The 16,851-nt window shown below is 47.6% G+C and overlaps 1 protein-coding gene across 10 annotated transcripts; it reads right to left on the bottom strand.

Moving 5' to 3' along the window:
- Positions 1–77: 77 nt before the first annotated feature.
- Positions 78–16,466, bottom strand: THAP1 (THAP domain containing 1). Of its 10 annotated transcripts, none has more exons than XR_014319367.1 (5): positions 15,746–16,466; positions 15,354–15,549; positions 10,794–11,765; positions 9,076–9,225; positions 7,003–7,369 (listed from the first exon to the last, which is right to left on the bottom strand). XR_014319367.1 is itself a non-coding variant. In XM_082783511.1 (3 exons), exon 3 carries the CDS (start codon positions 1,661–1,663, stop codon positions 434–436), a length of 1,230 nt encoding a protein of 409 aa, XP_082639637.1. In that variant the 5' UTR covers positions 1,664–2,029; positions 4,048–4,627; positions 10,794–11,290; the 3' UTR covers positions 78–433. The 10 variants fall into 10 exon arrangements, 5 of the variants coding, with proteins under 5 accessions (XP_082639637.1, XP_082639636.1, XP_082639638.1 ...); XR_014319369.1 differs by lacking the exon at positions 7,003–7,369 and adding an exon at positions 7,375–7,506; XR_014319366.1 differs by lacking the exons at positions 7,003–7,369; positions 9,076–9,225 and adding an exon at positions 3,795–4,627.
- Positions 16,467–16,851: the final 385 nt, after the last annotated feature.

The following is a 16,851-nucleotide window of genomic DNA, read 5'->3' as shown; positions in this document are numbered from 1 at the left end:
GTCCCCGCTTCTCCCCCGCGGCGCCCCCTCACCGCCGCCGCTTTCCTCCGTATTTTGGGGAAAATAATTTCCTTTCCCCTCTCCCTGCCCGTTCTCCCGTTCAGGCGTTTTCCTGCCTCCCTCCCGTGCGGCCGCAGCTCCGCTCCCCGGCAGGAGGAGGCAGCGCAGCCGTCGGGCGCAGGTCCCGGGGGGGCCCGGGGGGTCCCCAGGGGTCCCGAGGGGTTTTGGGGATCCCAGAGGGGTCGTGGCTCGGCTGCCCGGCCCCACTGCGTGCTGTGGGATTCGCTGTGCAAATCCCCGTGTGCTGTGAGCCCGTGCCGGGGGCCACCAGCGCGGCACCCCCCTCCCCTCTCCAGCTCCACCAGGCTGTGCGGGTGCAGGATGAGGTTTTATGGAAGGTGTTTCAGTCCCGGGTCTCCTCAGCGCTTCCCTGTCATGGCCAGCTGCCTCCTGCCTCCGCTCCCACCACGTGCAGGTGGATGTGGATGTGCGAAGGCTGTGATGCCCCGTGCCTGTGCACGGTGTACAGCCCGCACAGCCGGCCTCTGCCCGCGTCCCGCGCAGAGCCTTCCACCGTCCCGCTGGGGCTGGACATGCGGAGGGACATCGAGGAGCTCCAGGAGGCTGGTGGGCTCCTCACCACTGCACGCACATCAACGTTTCTTATAGATGGCCCTTTGCCTCCTGCCTTAGTCGCTTTGCTTTCCTTTTTCATCTCCAGGCGTACAGTGAAGCCTTGTTCGGGGCAGGGCGCCGTATCTTGGGGCTTTGGGGACGATTCCTGCGTGGCGGTGATGCTGCGTATCTCTGACACGTGGCACTCTTCACAGCTGTTTGTTCTGAGCTGGTAGCTGTAAACCAAGACCTGGCCCTGCTCTGCTGTTTTCGCAGCTTGTCTCTCCGTTTTATCCAGCTCTTCTGGGCTTTGATGCTCTCTCTTTGCAGCCCAAGTGCTATCTGCAGCATCCTGGACTTGCTGTTCAGCTGTCAAGGCTGGGAAGACTTCACAGGCAGGTAAACTGTTACCTAGGACCAGAACACTGCTTGGCATGGGAGAAAATGCTGGCTTACAGACAACTGCTCTGGGAATAACAACAGTGCCAGGGTCATGTGTGTCCCTGCATGGAGCTGTTGGCCCCTCGTGTCCCGTGGACGTTCCCGATGCCTGGGAGCCCTCACCAAGGAACATGTAGCACTCCAAGGCTCCAGACGCCCCAGGGAGAGACACCACCCTCTCTTCTTCTGTCCTTGTCTGATCTAACGCCAGCTTTTCATCCCCAAAGCAATCATAAAACCCAAGGGGCAACTCCTGCTGCGTCCGGTAGCCTCGGTAAGCTGCCTGAATCTTGACAGCAGCTTTGTGCATTTCATCCAGCTCTCTCCGGACTCGATAGCCTCGCCATGCAGCCTGAATGATGGTAGCCTGCTGAGCCTGTTTTCGGAGCTGCTGCCATGCTGTGCTTTGCTGTGTCTGGTGGGGCAGGCTGGGAGGTTCTCCTGAAGATACCACACTGAAATAAGATATTTGGTCAGAAATTACGAAGTTCTGCCTGAGATGAAGGTGGCTAGGTCCACGGGCTCTGCTCCCGCCTGCATTTGAGGGCCCTTGCTTGTCATGATCTTCTCCTGGGCTAACAGAGATGGTTGCTTTGAAGATCCACATATGCACACAAGATTCACACGAGGATTCCTCTTTTTAGCTTTAGAGGTGTTATTTTGATACAGTCAGATGGTAATTCCCTGGTTGCCTAAAATATGAAACTGCAACATATCATCTAGAAATGCTGGAATTGCTAGGAGGCTCGTTTTCCTCAGTCTCTTGCTTTATTACACTACTGGATGTTGTTTTTCTGGTGCTTGTGGCTTTTTTCTTGATGTTTCATTAAAAAGACATACAATTGCTGTTGTGCATTTTCCTCTCTTGCTCCATGCTTCTTGCTACCTGCTTGGATTACAAAAAGATCCTTATTTCCATGGTTCACAAGGTCTCCATCGCATGCATTTTCAGCACGTGTATTAGAATTTGCATCTACGTCCAAAAAAAAAAAAAAAAAAAGATACATATTCTATCTCATTTGCAAGCACACAATAGCCTTATCAAATTGTGTTTCATGAACATAGTCCTCAGAGTCAAATTTTTGTACGATGGGTTGCTCTACCATCCAGAGTTTCAATAAAACATTTTGTTCTCTCTCTCTCTCTCTTTTTTTTTTTTTTATATATATATATATATTTAAAGCTAATATTTTCACAGAAAATGCAACAAAACACCTCAGCATCGAACATTTCAGCCACATTCAGTGGCTGAAACTCAGGGACTGAGAAACGCAGTTCCTTAACATGTGCCAGGGAGCTGCCAGACAGATGTCTGTGTCTTCACCATTAGCCTTCAGAAACAGAGGGAAGGGAAGGGAAGGGAAGGGAAGGGAAGGGAAGGGAAGGGAAGGGAAGGGAAGGGAAGGGAAGGGAAGGGAAGGGAAGGGAAGGGAAGGGAAGGGAAGGGAAGGGAAGGGAAGGGAAGGGAAGGGAAGGGAAGGGAAGGGAAGGGAAGGGAAGGGAAGGGAAGGGAAGGGAAGGGAAGGGAAGGGAAGGGAAGGGAAGGGAAGGGAAGGGAAGGGAAGGGAAGGGAAGGGAAGGGAAGGGAAGGGAAGGGAAGGGAAGGGAAGGGAAGGGAAGGGAAGGGAAGGGGGGAACCTATTTCTCATGACCCCTGACATGAGAAGAGCTTCAAAGAAACTCTTCTGAAGAGCTGCAAAGGGAAAGCAAGCCTGCCCTACTTAGAAACACTCCATCTCCAAACAGTGGCCAGGCCCACTTAAGTTAGGATCCAGGCCATTTAGTCCTCCTATGAGCAAGACACCTCATGTTTGAGATATGGTATCTTTTGCATGGTATCTGATGGCTTCAGCTCTCATCCAGGAAGAAAAAGGTCTGGACTCTAGGTTGGACTCTAGCCTGGACTCACACTTTGTAGGCCACGGCACACCAAGAGCAAAGTTCTCCTACTCGTTGAAGCTCAGCTACTTTACAGTCAAAAATCTTAGAAAGTGGGAATTTCCTCATAGCAGTCAGGACTCCCACGTGAAAGGGGACAGGTCCTATAAAGTGCATGCATTTCTGATTGAATCATCCCTGGTTAAAGAGGAGAAACTCTTCTGGTAGCACCCAAACAGCAGACAAGGCCTCATCTCTGTCACAGCGGTTACCCCAAACCAGGACCACAGAGTCAGTGTGTCCCTGGGAAACAGTGCTGGGGGAGTTTGTGAGCGGTTCTGCTTTTAATACATCCCTCTGACTTCCTTCTGTCATCCCCAGGTCCCGTCACAGCAGGGCTCACTTCAGCCCAATGCAATTCTGAAGTCTACCCGATGGTTTGAAAGGGGCTGTGAGACTTTTTCCCTGCTGTGTTGAGTCCATATGAGATGGATTAATGTCAAACAATTCATAAGGAATAATATTTATTCTTTCCAGTGATTTCTTAAGGTTAAATGGAAACGCTTACAGGTAAGAACCAAAGAGATAAGATAGACAGGACCATCATTTTGAACAGCTGCATCATATTTTGGGCTTGCATTTTATCTGGTTCAGGCACAGGCACTGTCAGGTTTCTAACTGAGAATGTTAAATGCAGATCCTGAAGCCAGTTTTCTTACAGAGTAATGTCTAGGTGACATTACTCTGTCACCTAGTGTAAGAAAACACCCCCAGGTGACAGGAGCAGGTGCCAGCAGACAACTTACCATGGCTCTTGGAGGGCTTGCAGAGCACAAGCCACTGACCTGAACTCTGCAAAGGCCACTAATCGCCTTTTAACCACCTCAGGGCCTAACCGCACAAACCAGGCTGCTGTCACCAGGGTCCTACAGCACGTTATCACCCACATTTGCCCTCAGTGGGGTGTCTCCTCACACTTGCTTTCAGTACAGCGTGCCTGACTTTTCAGTCAGCCAGCAGAGAGGCTCCAGGAGGCCTCCTCAGCGAGCCCACAGACCACGACACGCTAGCTCCGGAGGCTTCAGACCACCGACAGAACAGAAAGGAGCAAACCTAAGGTTGCAGCAGCCCGCCACCGGTGGCACTTCAGGGTTTTGTTCCTCTGTGGGTAGTGGGGATGACCATCGGGCTGTGAATGTTGTCAGACACCTTACTTGCTGAGGGTGACCATCTTCTCCCCAGCCGGGCGGGTGTTGCTTTGTTGTGGCCTCGCCGCAGCGCTGTCCCCTTGTGACATCATGGGCAAACGCCTGCTTTTCAGGGGACAGCTGGGGCCACGCGTGGCTTTGTGACTCTGGAGGTGGAGAAAGGCTCTGCTGCTTCTCGCTGCAGACAGAGGTGCTGCCCCGCTGCTCCCTCATCGACACGGGGCCAATGAGAAGAGGCACGGTGGGTTTTCCAGTGACGCTGATGAGAAAAGCCAAGGTGGACTTTCCAGTGATACTGACGGGAAAAACCATGGTGGACTTTCCAGTGATACTGATACGAAAAACCATGCTGGGCTTTCCAATGACACAATTTTCAACGATACAGAGAAGAAATCCCGGCCCCACGGGATTCAGCAAGGTTTTCCCCAAACTCTTTGGTCAGGCTTTCAGCACTGCTGCATAGGCAGGGCTTTCTCTGTAGGTTTCTGCGTGAGGAAAGTTATGCCAGTGGTGAACACGTTGCCCAGAAAGCTCTCGGCTCCTCTGAGAATCAGGGGGTGTACCTGAGCTCACTGCTCCACCTATCCTAAATGAGCATTTCTCTTTGCAAACCCAGCAGTCACATACAGGAATCAAAAGCCAAAGCAGAGTAGAAGTAAACAGGTATGTTAGCTCAGCTTGAAAGGCAGGAGAGTGAAATCTATCACAACAATTAAGCCTCCTCATCCCTAAACCCAAAGCAGTCTTCATCTGAGACATGCTTTTTCTACCAGTGCTGTTTGCAACAGTGCTTTGCATTTTCATCTCTCTGGCACATTTTGTAGTATGCAACAGTAAGAGGTACCAGCACGTAGTAAGAGGTTACTGTCTCACGTCCTGAATATCCTAGTGCTGAGCTGCTGAGGGCTGCTTAACTTCCGACAGTATTAATTGAACAACCTAGATGGACCTTAACTTAGGGATACAAGGAGAGCAATACCACAGGGGTGCAAGCCAAGGCAGACAAGAAAAAGATGGTGAAAGTAACATCCACAACAAGAAAAATGGTTCTGACCTGTTAATAGAGAGATCTTTTAGTGGGGAGAGAGCTCTTACTTCTACAGTCATATCACACAGATGGTGTTTTCTGCAGACAGCGTGATCACAAGGCTTTGTAGTGACTGTGCTGTGAGACAGGAGCAAGGCCACTGCCACCTACTGCTTGTGTAAGCCAGTGATTTCTCCTGTGGCCCAGAGCAAAAGTGTTGACAGAGGCTGGTTTTGATTTGGTGTCACCAGGAAATTTAATTTTGTCAACAGATGGCAGTATCAAAGGAAGATAACTCCAGTGATACTACACTTGTGGTTTGTGTGTGTGTTTTTTTAAGAGGTTACTTACAAATATCTGAAGTTCCTCAAGGTGAAATGTCCACATGTGCTTTCGCTTTGGGGGATAAACGTGTCCTATTATCCACGACCATTAGATTTCCCTGGGGTAGTACCTGTAGAGTAGGATCTGCCCATTTTTCCAACATGCTGAACACATAAATAAACTCTGAGCAATTTCAGTCCCTTGTCAGTCAAAGAAAACTAATAGATTTTCTCCTCTGGACTCAAAAAGTAAGAACTGAATGTATAGATGGCAGAATTTCAGGTTCTTGAAAAATAAATTGATTTTCAGACCTCTGACATGACACCACAGATAGATCTCTCTTTATTTGGAAATGACTCCTGGAGGGAGGGAGAGAAAAAGGGAGAGAGAGAAGGCTGTCAAATCGGGTATATTGAAGCTTCCCTTTCTGATTGACAGGTGTTATCGTAGTTATTAGCAGAAACCTGAAATGCAGGCAGAAATCTTGGGATTTTTCAAGCCCAGTAAAAGGTCACTTCCTCTTTAACCAAAAAAAAAAAAAAAAAAAAAAAGTCACCTCTGAAAATTCTTTCCTTTCCGAGCAGGTCCAGACTGTAAAGCACCTAAAGCCTGCAAATTCTTTCTGCAGAAGACGTGTGAGGACAGTCCTGAGAAGAGATGGGGGTGGGAGGTGAGGGGTGACTGAATAGCAAACTGCTGCAGATAAGGTTCAGAGGAGATGAGTAAGAACAATGAACGCAGGGAAGAATGTAAAGAATAACCACCAACTTTCATAAGAAAAGCTGAAAATATCTCAACACAAAGGGAACCGGACAGTAACCTTTGCTTTAGATATACAGCTGTACTACTGGGTTGTCAAACTGCATAAGCAGCCTTCATGTAAGAACTAAAGAACTCATGATACGCACTTTGAAGAGAGCAGCTGGTCTAAGCTACCTTTCACACATGTATTTCGTCCTGGAGATTAGGGACACCTGGCATTGTGATGGTGAGCATATAGAAAGAAGTAATGGAAATCACATTTATGTTGTGATTCCACCATATACAGCCGCTATACTGTGCTAGTGTCTTGATGTCAGCATATTGCCATAGCATTCTAAGTCCTAAAGACTAAGTCTAAGTCCTGTGTAATGTCAAGTATCTTCAAATAGATAAGCATGGTATGAAACTTTATACCCTTCTTGTTTGGAACATCTGGAAGAACCTGGCCAGAGAGTATTGGTCTCTGACAGGAGGGCCATAAGTGAGTCCAAGGTGAAAGAGGACACCACTGCTGGAGGCAAGACCTCCTTTTTCTGGATTACCCGTCACCGGTCACTGGACTGAAGCTTTCCCAACAGGAAATCACATATCTTTCACATGCTCAAACACTGAAGATTTGATTCATCTGTAGGTCGCTAGTACAGTCATAGACCTTGAAATTTTAATAGCCACATCCACTGAAGCCTGAAAGGAATTTAGAAGCTTGCCTACTCCATTCAAGCCCCTCTCTGAATTAAAACTGTAGAGACTAGCCTAACTGCAAGACTTTTTCATAGGTCCAATTTAACTAGACCCAATTTAAGATGCAGATGACTATCACTTTTTCAGAGGTCCAAACGTGAGCCCAGGCTTTACAGGTCTTTCCTCCCTGTACAGTGTGAGGAGGCAGCTACAGGAGAAATAATAGATCATTTTGAGCTACAGGCAATAAAAGCCTTGATACTCAATGTTAAATGAATCAACAGGGGCAGGAGTGTGGAGAGATTTAATTATGACAATATAATATGTCTATTCACAGGAGAAGTCCTTGAAAATTTCCTTCTGAATATCCGCTTTAAATGTTTCCTTTGACTTCTTCGGAAGATTGAAGATGACTTTCTTTCGTAAGCTGCTCCTAGAATTACACGGTGTATCAAACAATTTTGCTACACATTTTTTCCCCACACACACTTTTAAACTCCTTTGATCTGTGTCAAGGCTTTCTGTCCGATTTGAGCAATAAAATGCTGTGGTTAGTTCAAAAGGAGATCCCTGTAAGAAGAGACAATTTCTGTTGAAAATATCAGACAGGCACAAAAGGAAATCTGTAATAGTGATTACTATCAGGATCTCTCTTGAATCATGTATCTATTCTGTTTTGCTGTCTCTCATTTACCAGTCAGACGTTATCGTGGCTAAGGTATGGCAAATAAACTGCTGTGTTTAACACAGCAGGGGGTAACATTCCTAAACTTGCGGTTGTGACACAGCACGAGCATCAATGTTCTTGGGCAGATTGTATTTTAGTTGTTAAAATCAGGCAGCAGCTCAAAAGACCCCTTTCCATCCTGCCAGAGACAGACAAAGGTGTGAGCCGCCAGGAGACAGAATAGCCTATAGACTAAAAACCTACAACAGATCTCAGGAAAGGAACCAAAAAGGCTGACTACGAGTAACTGCCTTGCTCCAAAGACGCATGGGACAGGAGCAGTCCTTTGAAATGGATTTAGAAACTGGAGTTGCAGTTTTAGTTTTACCCAAGGAGCTACTTGGCTTTCCTTTTTCCTACATTCAGACTGGGATTTCTTTTGTATTTTATTCAGCTGTACAACTTCAAAATTCATATCAGGCAGTCTGCCTAGGTTTACCCTACATAGTGCTGAAAGCAAATGAAATCTCAGCATGACGGAAGTTTTTAAGACCATTCTAATGACAACAGAGACAAAGCAGTGATGGGAAGTAGAGGAGAAAGAAACTCAGCAATGAAGGATTCCCTCAGTGTGAGGAGCAATAACCCAACCATTCTCTTACTCCCCCCCCTACCTCCCTTAAAACACAGGGTCCACACAGCATTCTACAATAGGCTGCTGAATAACCCAATTACACAGGGAAATATCATACTTTAAAAAGGAGAAAAATTTAAATGCTACATACAGCTCAGATAGACTCTACTAGAATAAATTGGGGCACATGGAGGGAAGCACGTAAGCAGGCACTTCTCTTTTCAGAAGCAGCGCTGATGTTCTGCCTGTCGTAACATCAGTCCATGTCAAGAGATCTCTCTGTCCAGATTTTAAGGATGGGACAATTCCGACAACTGCCAGCAAACCTCCTCAGGTTGTTTCCTTTACAGAACGGTCTTCAGCAGAATGCAGCCACAGGCATTTAAACAATTATTAGCTATTTCACCTGCAGTTGGACAGACACCACTCACAAAAGCCTTTGACATCTTACATTCTCACTTCTTCTTTTTAACTCCCAATTGTATTTTTCGGAGATGCTAACGAAACTGCTGCTATATGCAGATAGCAGTTGTGGCCAATACATACAGGAAGTGACACAGTACCTTTGCACAGCTGATTGTGTGAACACAGTAAATCACACTAAAAAAAAGAAGGAAAAAAAAAAAAAAAAAAAAGAAGGAACTTTGCTAACAATTAGAAATTGCAGCAGAATGACAGGTGGAGAAAGATCAGCTGCTGAGAGTCAATTGGTTGTTTTAGTGCCAGCTGTTTTTACACTTCATAGCTCTGTGGTATTGACAGCCCGCAACACACCTAGCCCTAGCAGCACTGCACCTTGTAGAGGAAACAAGAATCTCTCAGTACGCCTCACTCTTACCTTACTAGCTACTTCTTTTGCTGTGTTGCTTTTCTGAAGGGTTATAAAAGAAAACACTTGCAGAAAGTGTTTTCTGCCACAATGACACGTTTCCCAGAGTGTGAATTTGTTGGAGATGGGAATCCTTGGCTGGGGTGGAAGGAAGCAAAGCTGAAAGTTAAGAGCAAGATGTCACTTTTACATTTGCAAAAGTAGTTGCCACAAGGTAATGGCTCATTGCAGCCAGAGGAGAGGACTTCTCCCCGTCCCCTGCATCCGGCCCTGCCCTTGTGTCAGAAGTGGCATTTTGCAGACAAAATGGAAACAATTCACTACGTGGCCACAACTGCCAACTGTATAGCAACACTTCTTTAAGCTTCTTTTCCTTGTCAATTTTTGAATTTGTGCTTTTTCAGTTTTAAATATAAGAAGTAACAGCAAAGACTCAGAAACACCACCAAAAAAAATAAAAATTAAAAAATTAAAATAAGCATCTAAACAAGGAAACTGCTCTATAAAAAGACAGAAAATGTAAAGATAGATTTGACAAAGTCCTGGGAACAGAGGAGAGAGAGCAGTTAAAAATCTAACACACCATTTGCTTTTTTATTTTTAATCAGGAATAATAAATGTACACAAAAGGATGCATCAGCAATTTTTGTTCATTTTAAGTATATGAAATGGCAGGGAAAGTAGATACACAGCGTGAGTGAGGTCAGAAGTATCAAGACTGGTTCTAAACATTTCAGAATGTCATGCTAACAGAATATTAAGGGAAGTTTTTTAAGCCATCATGAACAAGGCTTGATTAACACCAGAGCTAGATTTCACACTACACACAGGTTTGAGATGGATGGAGAAGAGTCATTCCCCTCATGTCTATTATGTCAGGGAATTTCAGCTGTGAAGGCTACAATAACGTTAGCATGATGTCGTTCTCTGATTTTGAATGAGTTTGTTGACTAAACAAATTATTGGACAGTAAGTGCAAACTGCTGCACTGAATGTTAAATTCATTTTTAGAAAGGCTCTTAATAAGGCTGAAGGAGAGGCAGCAGCATTTGAGATATTAAAAACCAGTCTAGCACCAAGCAATTCTTGAAGTCTAATTCCATATCTGCCCAGTGGTGGATGCCTTCTGGGGAAGGGAAAAAAAAAAAAAAAAAAAAAAAAGAAAGAAAGAAAGAAAGAAAAAGAAGGGGAAAAAGAAAACTAGAGTATGCTGTAATTAAAGCAGAAAGAGTCCAGCACCCCAGACAAGGAAAAACAAATTTCTTCATTTCATGAAGCTACAAACATATTTGAGATGCAAGCTAAGACCAAAACTTCCGAAGTCAAGGACAACATTCCACCCGTGACAGTGCTTATGGGAGTGGCATACTCCAGCATGCTGGGGACGACTGTGTATTGTTAGGGCACTTTTGGAAAGCAGTCACCCTAAACAGGATACCACCTTCTTGATCCTGCCAGCAATCTGGTAATATGCACATTCAGTGCAGTACTGTGTTTCAGCAGGGCTTGTAAGTACCCTCAGAACAAAATCCTCTACAGCTCCAGTTAGCTACGCTAAGGAAATATCCCCTTCTCTCTCACACACGCGTTGGTATATGCTACTCCAAAAGAAAAGGCTCATTTACAAACCTCACCAAAAGGGATCCAGGAATTAAGACTTTTTGCAGTGCTTTGAAGGCATAACAAGCTGAGGTTGGAAGTTTCCCAGGCTGAAATATGTAACTTACCTTTTTCTACACAAGGCAGCGCTTGCAGGTATTCTGAGCTGGCCTAATTCCGCTCCTCCTGAAACCAAAGAAAACTACTTCCTGGGGATCACCTAAGCCAATATTAAATGCCTTGACAAAGTTTTGCGCCAAGTATACGACAACCTCGATTTCACTCTCAGCCACATTCAGTTCCCATCCCGTGTAAGCATAAGACAGCCATTGTTAAAAATAAAAAATAAAAATTGTACAGATTTTAAGTGCATTTTAACCCTGCATCCTTTCCTTTTGTAAAGCAGTTCAGATTTCATAAACTAAATGCATATTCTAATCCTGAGATGCTTGCATTTTCCGTATATTAAAAACATATCGAACTGAAGTGAAAATGAAGAAAAAAAGTGTGGTGTCCTCCCTATAACATTTACTGGTTTAGAATTCTGGAGAGTCTCACACAGAATTAGAGAGCATTTAGTTTTTAAACTAAACGTCCTGGCCTAGCAGAGTGAAAGCTGACGTTCATGACTGTTAGGCAGGTACTTCTACAACTTCAAAATAGTCATTGGGCAGAATCACATAGCCTTTTCCTGACAGTATGTCTTTTTCCTTCTGAAACTGAACAATCTCCCTCAGTTTTTCAATTTGTCTTTCCTGACGCCGGCATCGCTGTTGCGCAGTCTTGAGCTTCTTTCGCAGTTTTTCAACTTGCTCCTCCAGCTGCTGAATTCTTTTTCGCTGATGAACTGTATCCTCTACGGTATAATTGTGATCACAAAAAACTGCAAGATTGCTAGGGGTCTGCAGAGGAGGCATCAATAATCCAATACTTGGATCTACAAATCTGGCATCTATTTGAGCTAAATGGAAGGAAGGAGTTGATGGAGAGGGCAGTAACACAGAAGCTGCTGGTGGTGGTGGCGGTGGTGGTGGCGGCGGAGGTGGTGGTGGTGGTGGAGGCGGTAGTGGATCTTCTGGCTGTTCTGGAAATTCTTCAGGCTAAAAAAAAAAAAAAGACAAGAAAAGTACATTTGTATGTTTAACACTGTTTACAACGCAATTCCATTACTCCTGCTCCAGTATAATACCAACAACCATGACTGAAGTTAACTATAAGAACTCCAAGGCCTACATTTTCAAAACTGGCCAACAGTTCCGGGCCCGTTTTTGTATGGCTTCTGAACTGGAGGTGTTTTAAGCAGCACAGTTTCCAACACTCTTTTAAGCTCAAGTCCTTGATGTCTCAAACAAGTCAGAAACTGGAGAACCTATAAACCACCATCACTTTTGAATGCTTAGCTCAACTACGTATCTAGGATTAGCTGAGAATGCAGGATGTAGTTCCATGAAACGGAGCTCAGCTGACCTGGTAACTCATCACGGCCATCCCACTCCCCTTCGCCCCCCTTCTTTCTACTGCACCTTACCATAACGTACTTTGAACTTGCCCGCTAATTTAGACAGGAGCAGAGCAGAAGTGGATAACCTTCTGTTGAAGTAAAATAAGAATTATCTCACTGAGGGAGGTTGATAAGCTGGCAGAGCAGAGAAGGTTGACACAGCAAGACCTGCCTCTTAACAGCTGGAGAAGGCTGTATCGCTGTTTTGGTACTGCAGCACATGGGATTGGTTTCAAGAGATATAACGAGCCAAAACAAACAGCTCTTCAAGCAAAGCAGCTCTCCCAGCTCTGCTACTTACCCTTAGCTAAAACAGCCATTTGCTAAGATGACAGGAAGCTACTCACTCTCCCACCATGGCTACAGGAGAGCTCTGTCCTTTACTGAAGTCAGAGCCATGCAATGAGAGGTATGGGCTACACCTGAGCTGGTATACAGGCAGAGGGAGAGTAGGAGCATGGCTGGCAGACTGGACAGAGAAGGGAGAAGCCCAGCTCTCCCTCCTGGCAGCAGCAGAACAGCAGATGAGCTCAACCCCACAGGAAACTGCAGTCTTTATCGTGCTGCTCTTGATAGGCACACTTGCATGGTTCATGACAGCACAGACCTCTCACTGCTTGAACGGAGGACAGAGCAGAGAAATCAGATTCTTTCTGCCCCAAAGGAACATATTTTAATTCACAAATGCTTCTGTGCACACAATGATTAAAAAAGAACTGTTCAAACAGAACAGCCAGAATATTACTGTTTTAAAAAAAAAAAAAAAGTTCTCAGTGAAAGAGGCACCGAAACCAATTTTGTAACTACCTATCTCCAACGTTATTACTACAAATAAAAGCACAAAGACCAAAGGCATTCACAATGTTCAGTATTAGAGCCACTGTCCATCCCCCTCATCAGACTGTGAGATCCACGTCATTAAGTTCCTTGACTTAACATAAAAAACAGCACTCGAAAGGGGGGCTAGGGAGAGCTAATATACATGTTATTCTGGTACAAACCACATACAGTACATGGCAGAAAGGAACTGAGAAGGCAGTTTTGCATTTGGTATTGAAGGGAAGTTTCATTAGTGCTCAGGTACTACCGATCACTTTAAAGTACAAAACCAGCCTACTTTCAGTTTAATTTCTCAATTAAAAGAAACTGCTGCTACCGGTGTGCCTATCTAATTCACATACCTGCATTCTAAAAAGCTTGACCCTGTCAACAATCACTTTCAAACTTCTCTGCTAAGAAACTTACAGGTCAAACACAGAATCAGAGTCATCTAGGTTGGAAGAGACCTCCAAGATCACCCAGTCCAGCCTCTGACCTAACACTAACAGTCCTCCACTAAACCATATCCCTAAGCTCTACATCTAAGCGTCTTTTGAAGACTTCCAGGGATGGTGACTCCACCACTTCCCTGGGCAGCCTGTTCCAATGCCTCGCAACCCTTTCAGTGAAGAAGTTCTTCCTAACATCTAACCTAAAACTCCCCTGGCTCAACTTAAGCCCATTCCCCCTCGTCCTGTCACCAGGCATGTGGGAGAACAGACCAACCCCCACCTCACTACAGCCTCCCTTGAGGTACCCATAGAGAGCGATAAGGTCGCCCCTGAGCCTCCTCTTCTCCAGGCTGAACAAGCCCAGCTCCCTCAGCCGCTCCTCGTAGGACTTGTTCTCCAGGCCCCTCACCAGCTTTGTCGCCCTTCTCTGGACCCGCTCAAGCACCTCCATGTCCTTCTTGTAGCGAGGGGCCCAAAACTGAACACAGTACTCGAGGTGCGGCCTCACCAGAGCTGAGTACAGGGGGACGATCACCTCCCTAGCCCTGCTGGCCACACTGCTTCTTATGCAAGCCAGGATGCTGTTGGCCTTCTTGGCCACCTGAGCACACTGCTGGCTCATATTCAGCCGACTATCCACCATCACTCCCAGGTCCTTCTCTGCCAGGCAGCTCTCCAACCACTCATCTCCCAGCCTGTAGCTCTGCTTGGGGTTGTTGTGCCCCAGGTGCAGGACCTGGCACTTGGCCTTGTTGAACACATAACATGCAGAGAGAAATTCACCCCCGTTGGAAGCACAAACAAAAGAAATCGCATTGTTGCCAGACAGCTGAATTCACAGAGGCATCTACCTGCAGTTCATACAGCACGTGCTATCTTTATAAATATGTCATTATTGTTACAACATACGGCAGAGAACTGATCGTTCATATCGCTGGCATGTCACAAGTGAATTATAATCAATTCTCATAGCCAATAAATGGTTCTCCAAAGGAAAAAAAAATACATAAACTATTTCAAACTTCATAATGAAGCAGATAAAAAGCTGTATTTCAAAAACAGTGTGAATTCAATTCCAAAGAACAGCAAACACTAGTAGTATCCTTCTCTGATACTATGTAATGTCTTGAAGGGAAGTGACAGGTCACTGAAAGTTGCTGTGAGACAAACAGAAATCCCACTACACCCTTCTCCGCAATTAAAAGGCATCCCTTTGTGCTTTCGTAGAGCCAGACACCATAATGAAATGGAGAATGTGGCTCACCATTAACCCTGGTGCACGGATGGTATTTTCGTAGGTTACCCTGTATACCCATTCGGCTTTCAGACTGCAGGAAGCTTTGCAAACAAGTGACGGCGAGAACATGTTATTCAGATTACAGGGAAGAGGAGCACAACAGAACTTAGTACAGCTGTGTGTACCTGGAACTTGTCTGTCTTTCTATATACCTTGCGCTTACGTTCTCTCGCCTATTTTCCACTTGTCACTTTCCAGATACGTTCCCTTTTCATTTCTGCAATAAATCCAGCGTTACACACAAAAACATCAACAACAAAAAAAATCAAACAAGCACAACCCTGGTTTTTATTTAAGCAGCTCATCCCTTGGCGGTCTTTCAGCCCTAGACCTATCACGTCCATTCTCTCCTTCCTCTGCCGCAGAGCGGGAAGAAACCTGCTACGTGGTGTCCTTTTTGGAAACCAACCTCGTAGCTTTCAGCTTGCATTTATTACGCCTGCAAGGGAGAAAGGATAATTGATTTGCAGCTATGGCCAACTGCAGCTGAAGTTTGGGGACAGAAGTTGAGGCTTGCATCGGAGAGCAAAGCACGGCTTACAGGTGTCACCGAGGGCTCTGTGAGACCCCCTGAGCACCACGAGCACCTCGTGGCACCCCGCGGCAGCCCCGGCGTTACCTTCTCGTTGGGCTCGGTGTAGCAGAATATGGTGGGCACGGCGTTCTCCTTCAGCAGCTTGTTGTTGCACTCCCTCTTGAAGCAGTCGGGCGTGAAGTGCTCGGAGCAGATGCTGCTGTACTTGGTGGGCTTGAAGTTCTTCCTCTTCACGGCCGCCTCCCACTTCTTGCACAGGTCCGGCCTCGTCAGGGGGAACCTGCGGGCGGCGGCGGGGCGCCATCAGATCGGCCTCCCTCAGGGGCTCCCAGCCCCCCCCTGCATTTTCTGTCAGGACTCCCCCCTCCCTCCCCCCCCCCACCAACGGCCGCCGGCGACCGTTGCGCCCCGCCCCGCCCCGCCCCTCGCGTCGCGTCAGGAGGCCCCGCCCCGCCCCGCCCCGCCCCGCTCCTCACTTGTGGAAGGAGATGGGCTTCTCTTTGTCGTATCGGTTCCGGCAGCGGTAGGCGGAACACGACTGCACCATTCTGCCGCCCCCGCCGCCCCGCCGCGGGGCGAGGAGGGGCCCGCGGCCGCCGGCAGCTCAGCTCAGCGCCGCGCCGCCATCCTGCCCACCCCCCCCCCCCTCCCCTACCCCCTCCGAGAGGGACGGCGACGGGACGCGGCCTCTCCCGACTCCAAGATGGCGGCGCCAGCTTCAGCGCAACTCTCGCGGTGGCTCCGCGCGCCGCCCTCGCCCATTGGGCGCGCGGCGCGGCGGGGCGGGGCTTGGCCGGCGGGGCCTCCAATCGGAAGGCTGCGTCCGAGCGAGGCCCCGCCCCCCTTCCCCTCCCTCAGCGCCACCCCCGCTGTCCCCTCAGACGGCGCCCGGCCGCCACAGCTGGGCAGCGCCGGGCGGGGCGCGATAGCGACCGCGATACGAGAGGGAGCGCGATAGGGAGCGGGGCCGCGATAGCGACCCGGGCCGGGATAGGGACGGGGCCGTGGGACTCCCCCTGCGGGTCCGGGGTCCGGCGGTGGCTCCCAGCGGCTGCCCGGCGGCGCGAAGGCGCTCAGAGCACCATCAGGCGGCCGGCCTCGGTGCGAAAATACACGGGTATCTGCGTGTAAACACACAATAATGTGTATATAACGTGCAAAACACACGTATAAAACACACACAAATACAAAATGCACACAAAAAACGAAAATAAACAGTGTTACATCCATAGCAGCTCTGTTGCCTTCACTGAAGCTTGTCCCGCAGGTCCCCAACACCAGCCAGTGTCAGGCACCAACCTGAATAAATCACTGTGTTAAAAAAAAAAAAAAAAAAAAGTGATTTTAAGTTTTTCTGAAGCAGCTGCTGTGCCTGTGTGGGCTCCCTGCTGACCCCGACAAACCCGACGCCCCGTTGCTGTGGCAGTGGGTGCTGCCTGTGTCACCTCACCTGTGTGCCCAGAGCAGGGCTGTGAGGGGCCTGGGGCACATGCCCTGTGAGGGGCGGCTGAGGGAGCTGGGGCAGTTTGGGCTGGGGAAGGGGAGGCTCAGGGGAGGCCTCAGGGGAGGTTCAGGTTGGCAG

The sequence above is a fragment of the Aythya marila genome, assembly GCF_965140915.1.
Source record: "Aythya marila genome assembly, chromosome: Z".
NCBI classification, from domain to species: Eukaryota; Metazoa; Chordata; class Aves; order Anseriformes; family Anatidae; genus Aythya; species Aythya marila.
Note: the sequence above shows the minus strand (reverse complement) of the source record. Positions and strands in the feature narration are given on the sequence as shown.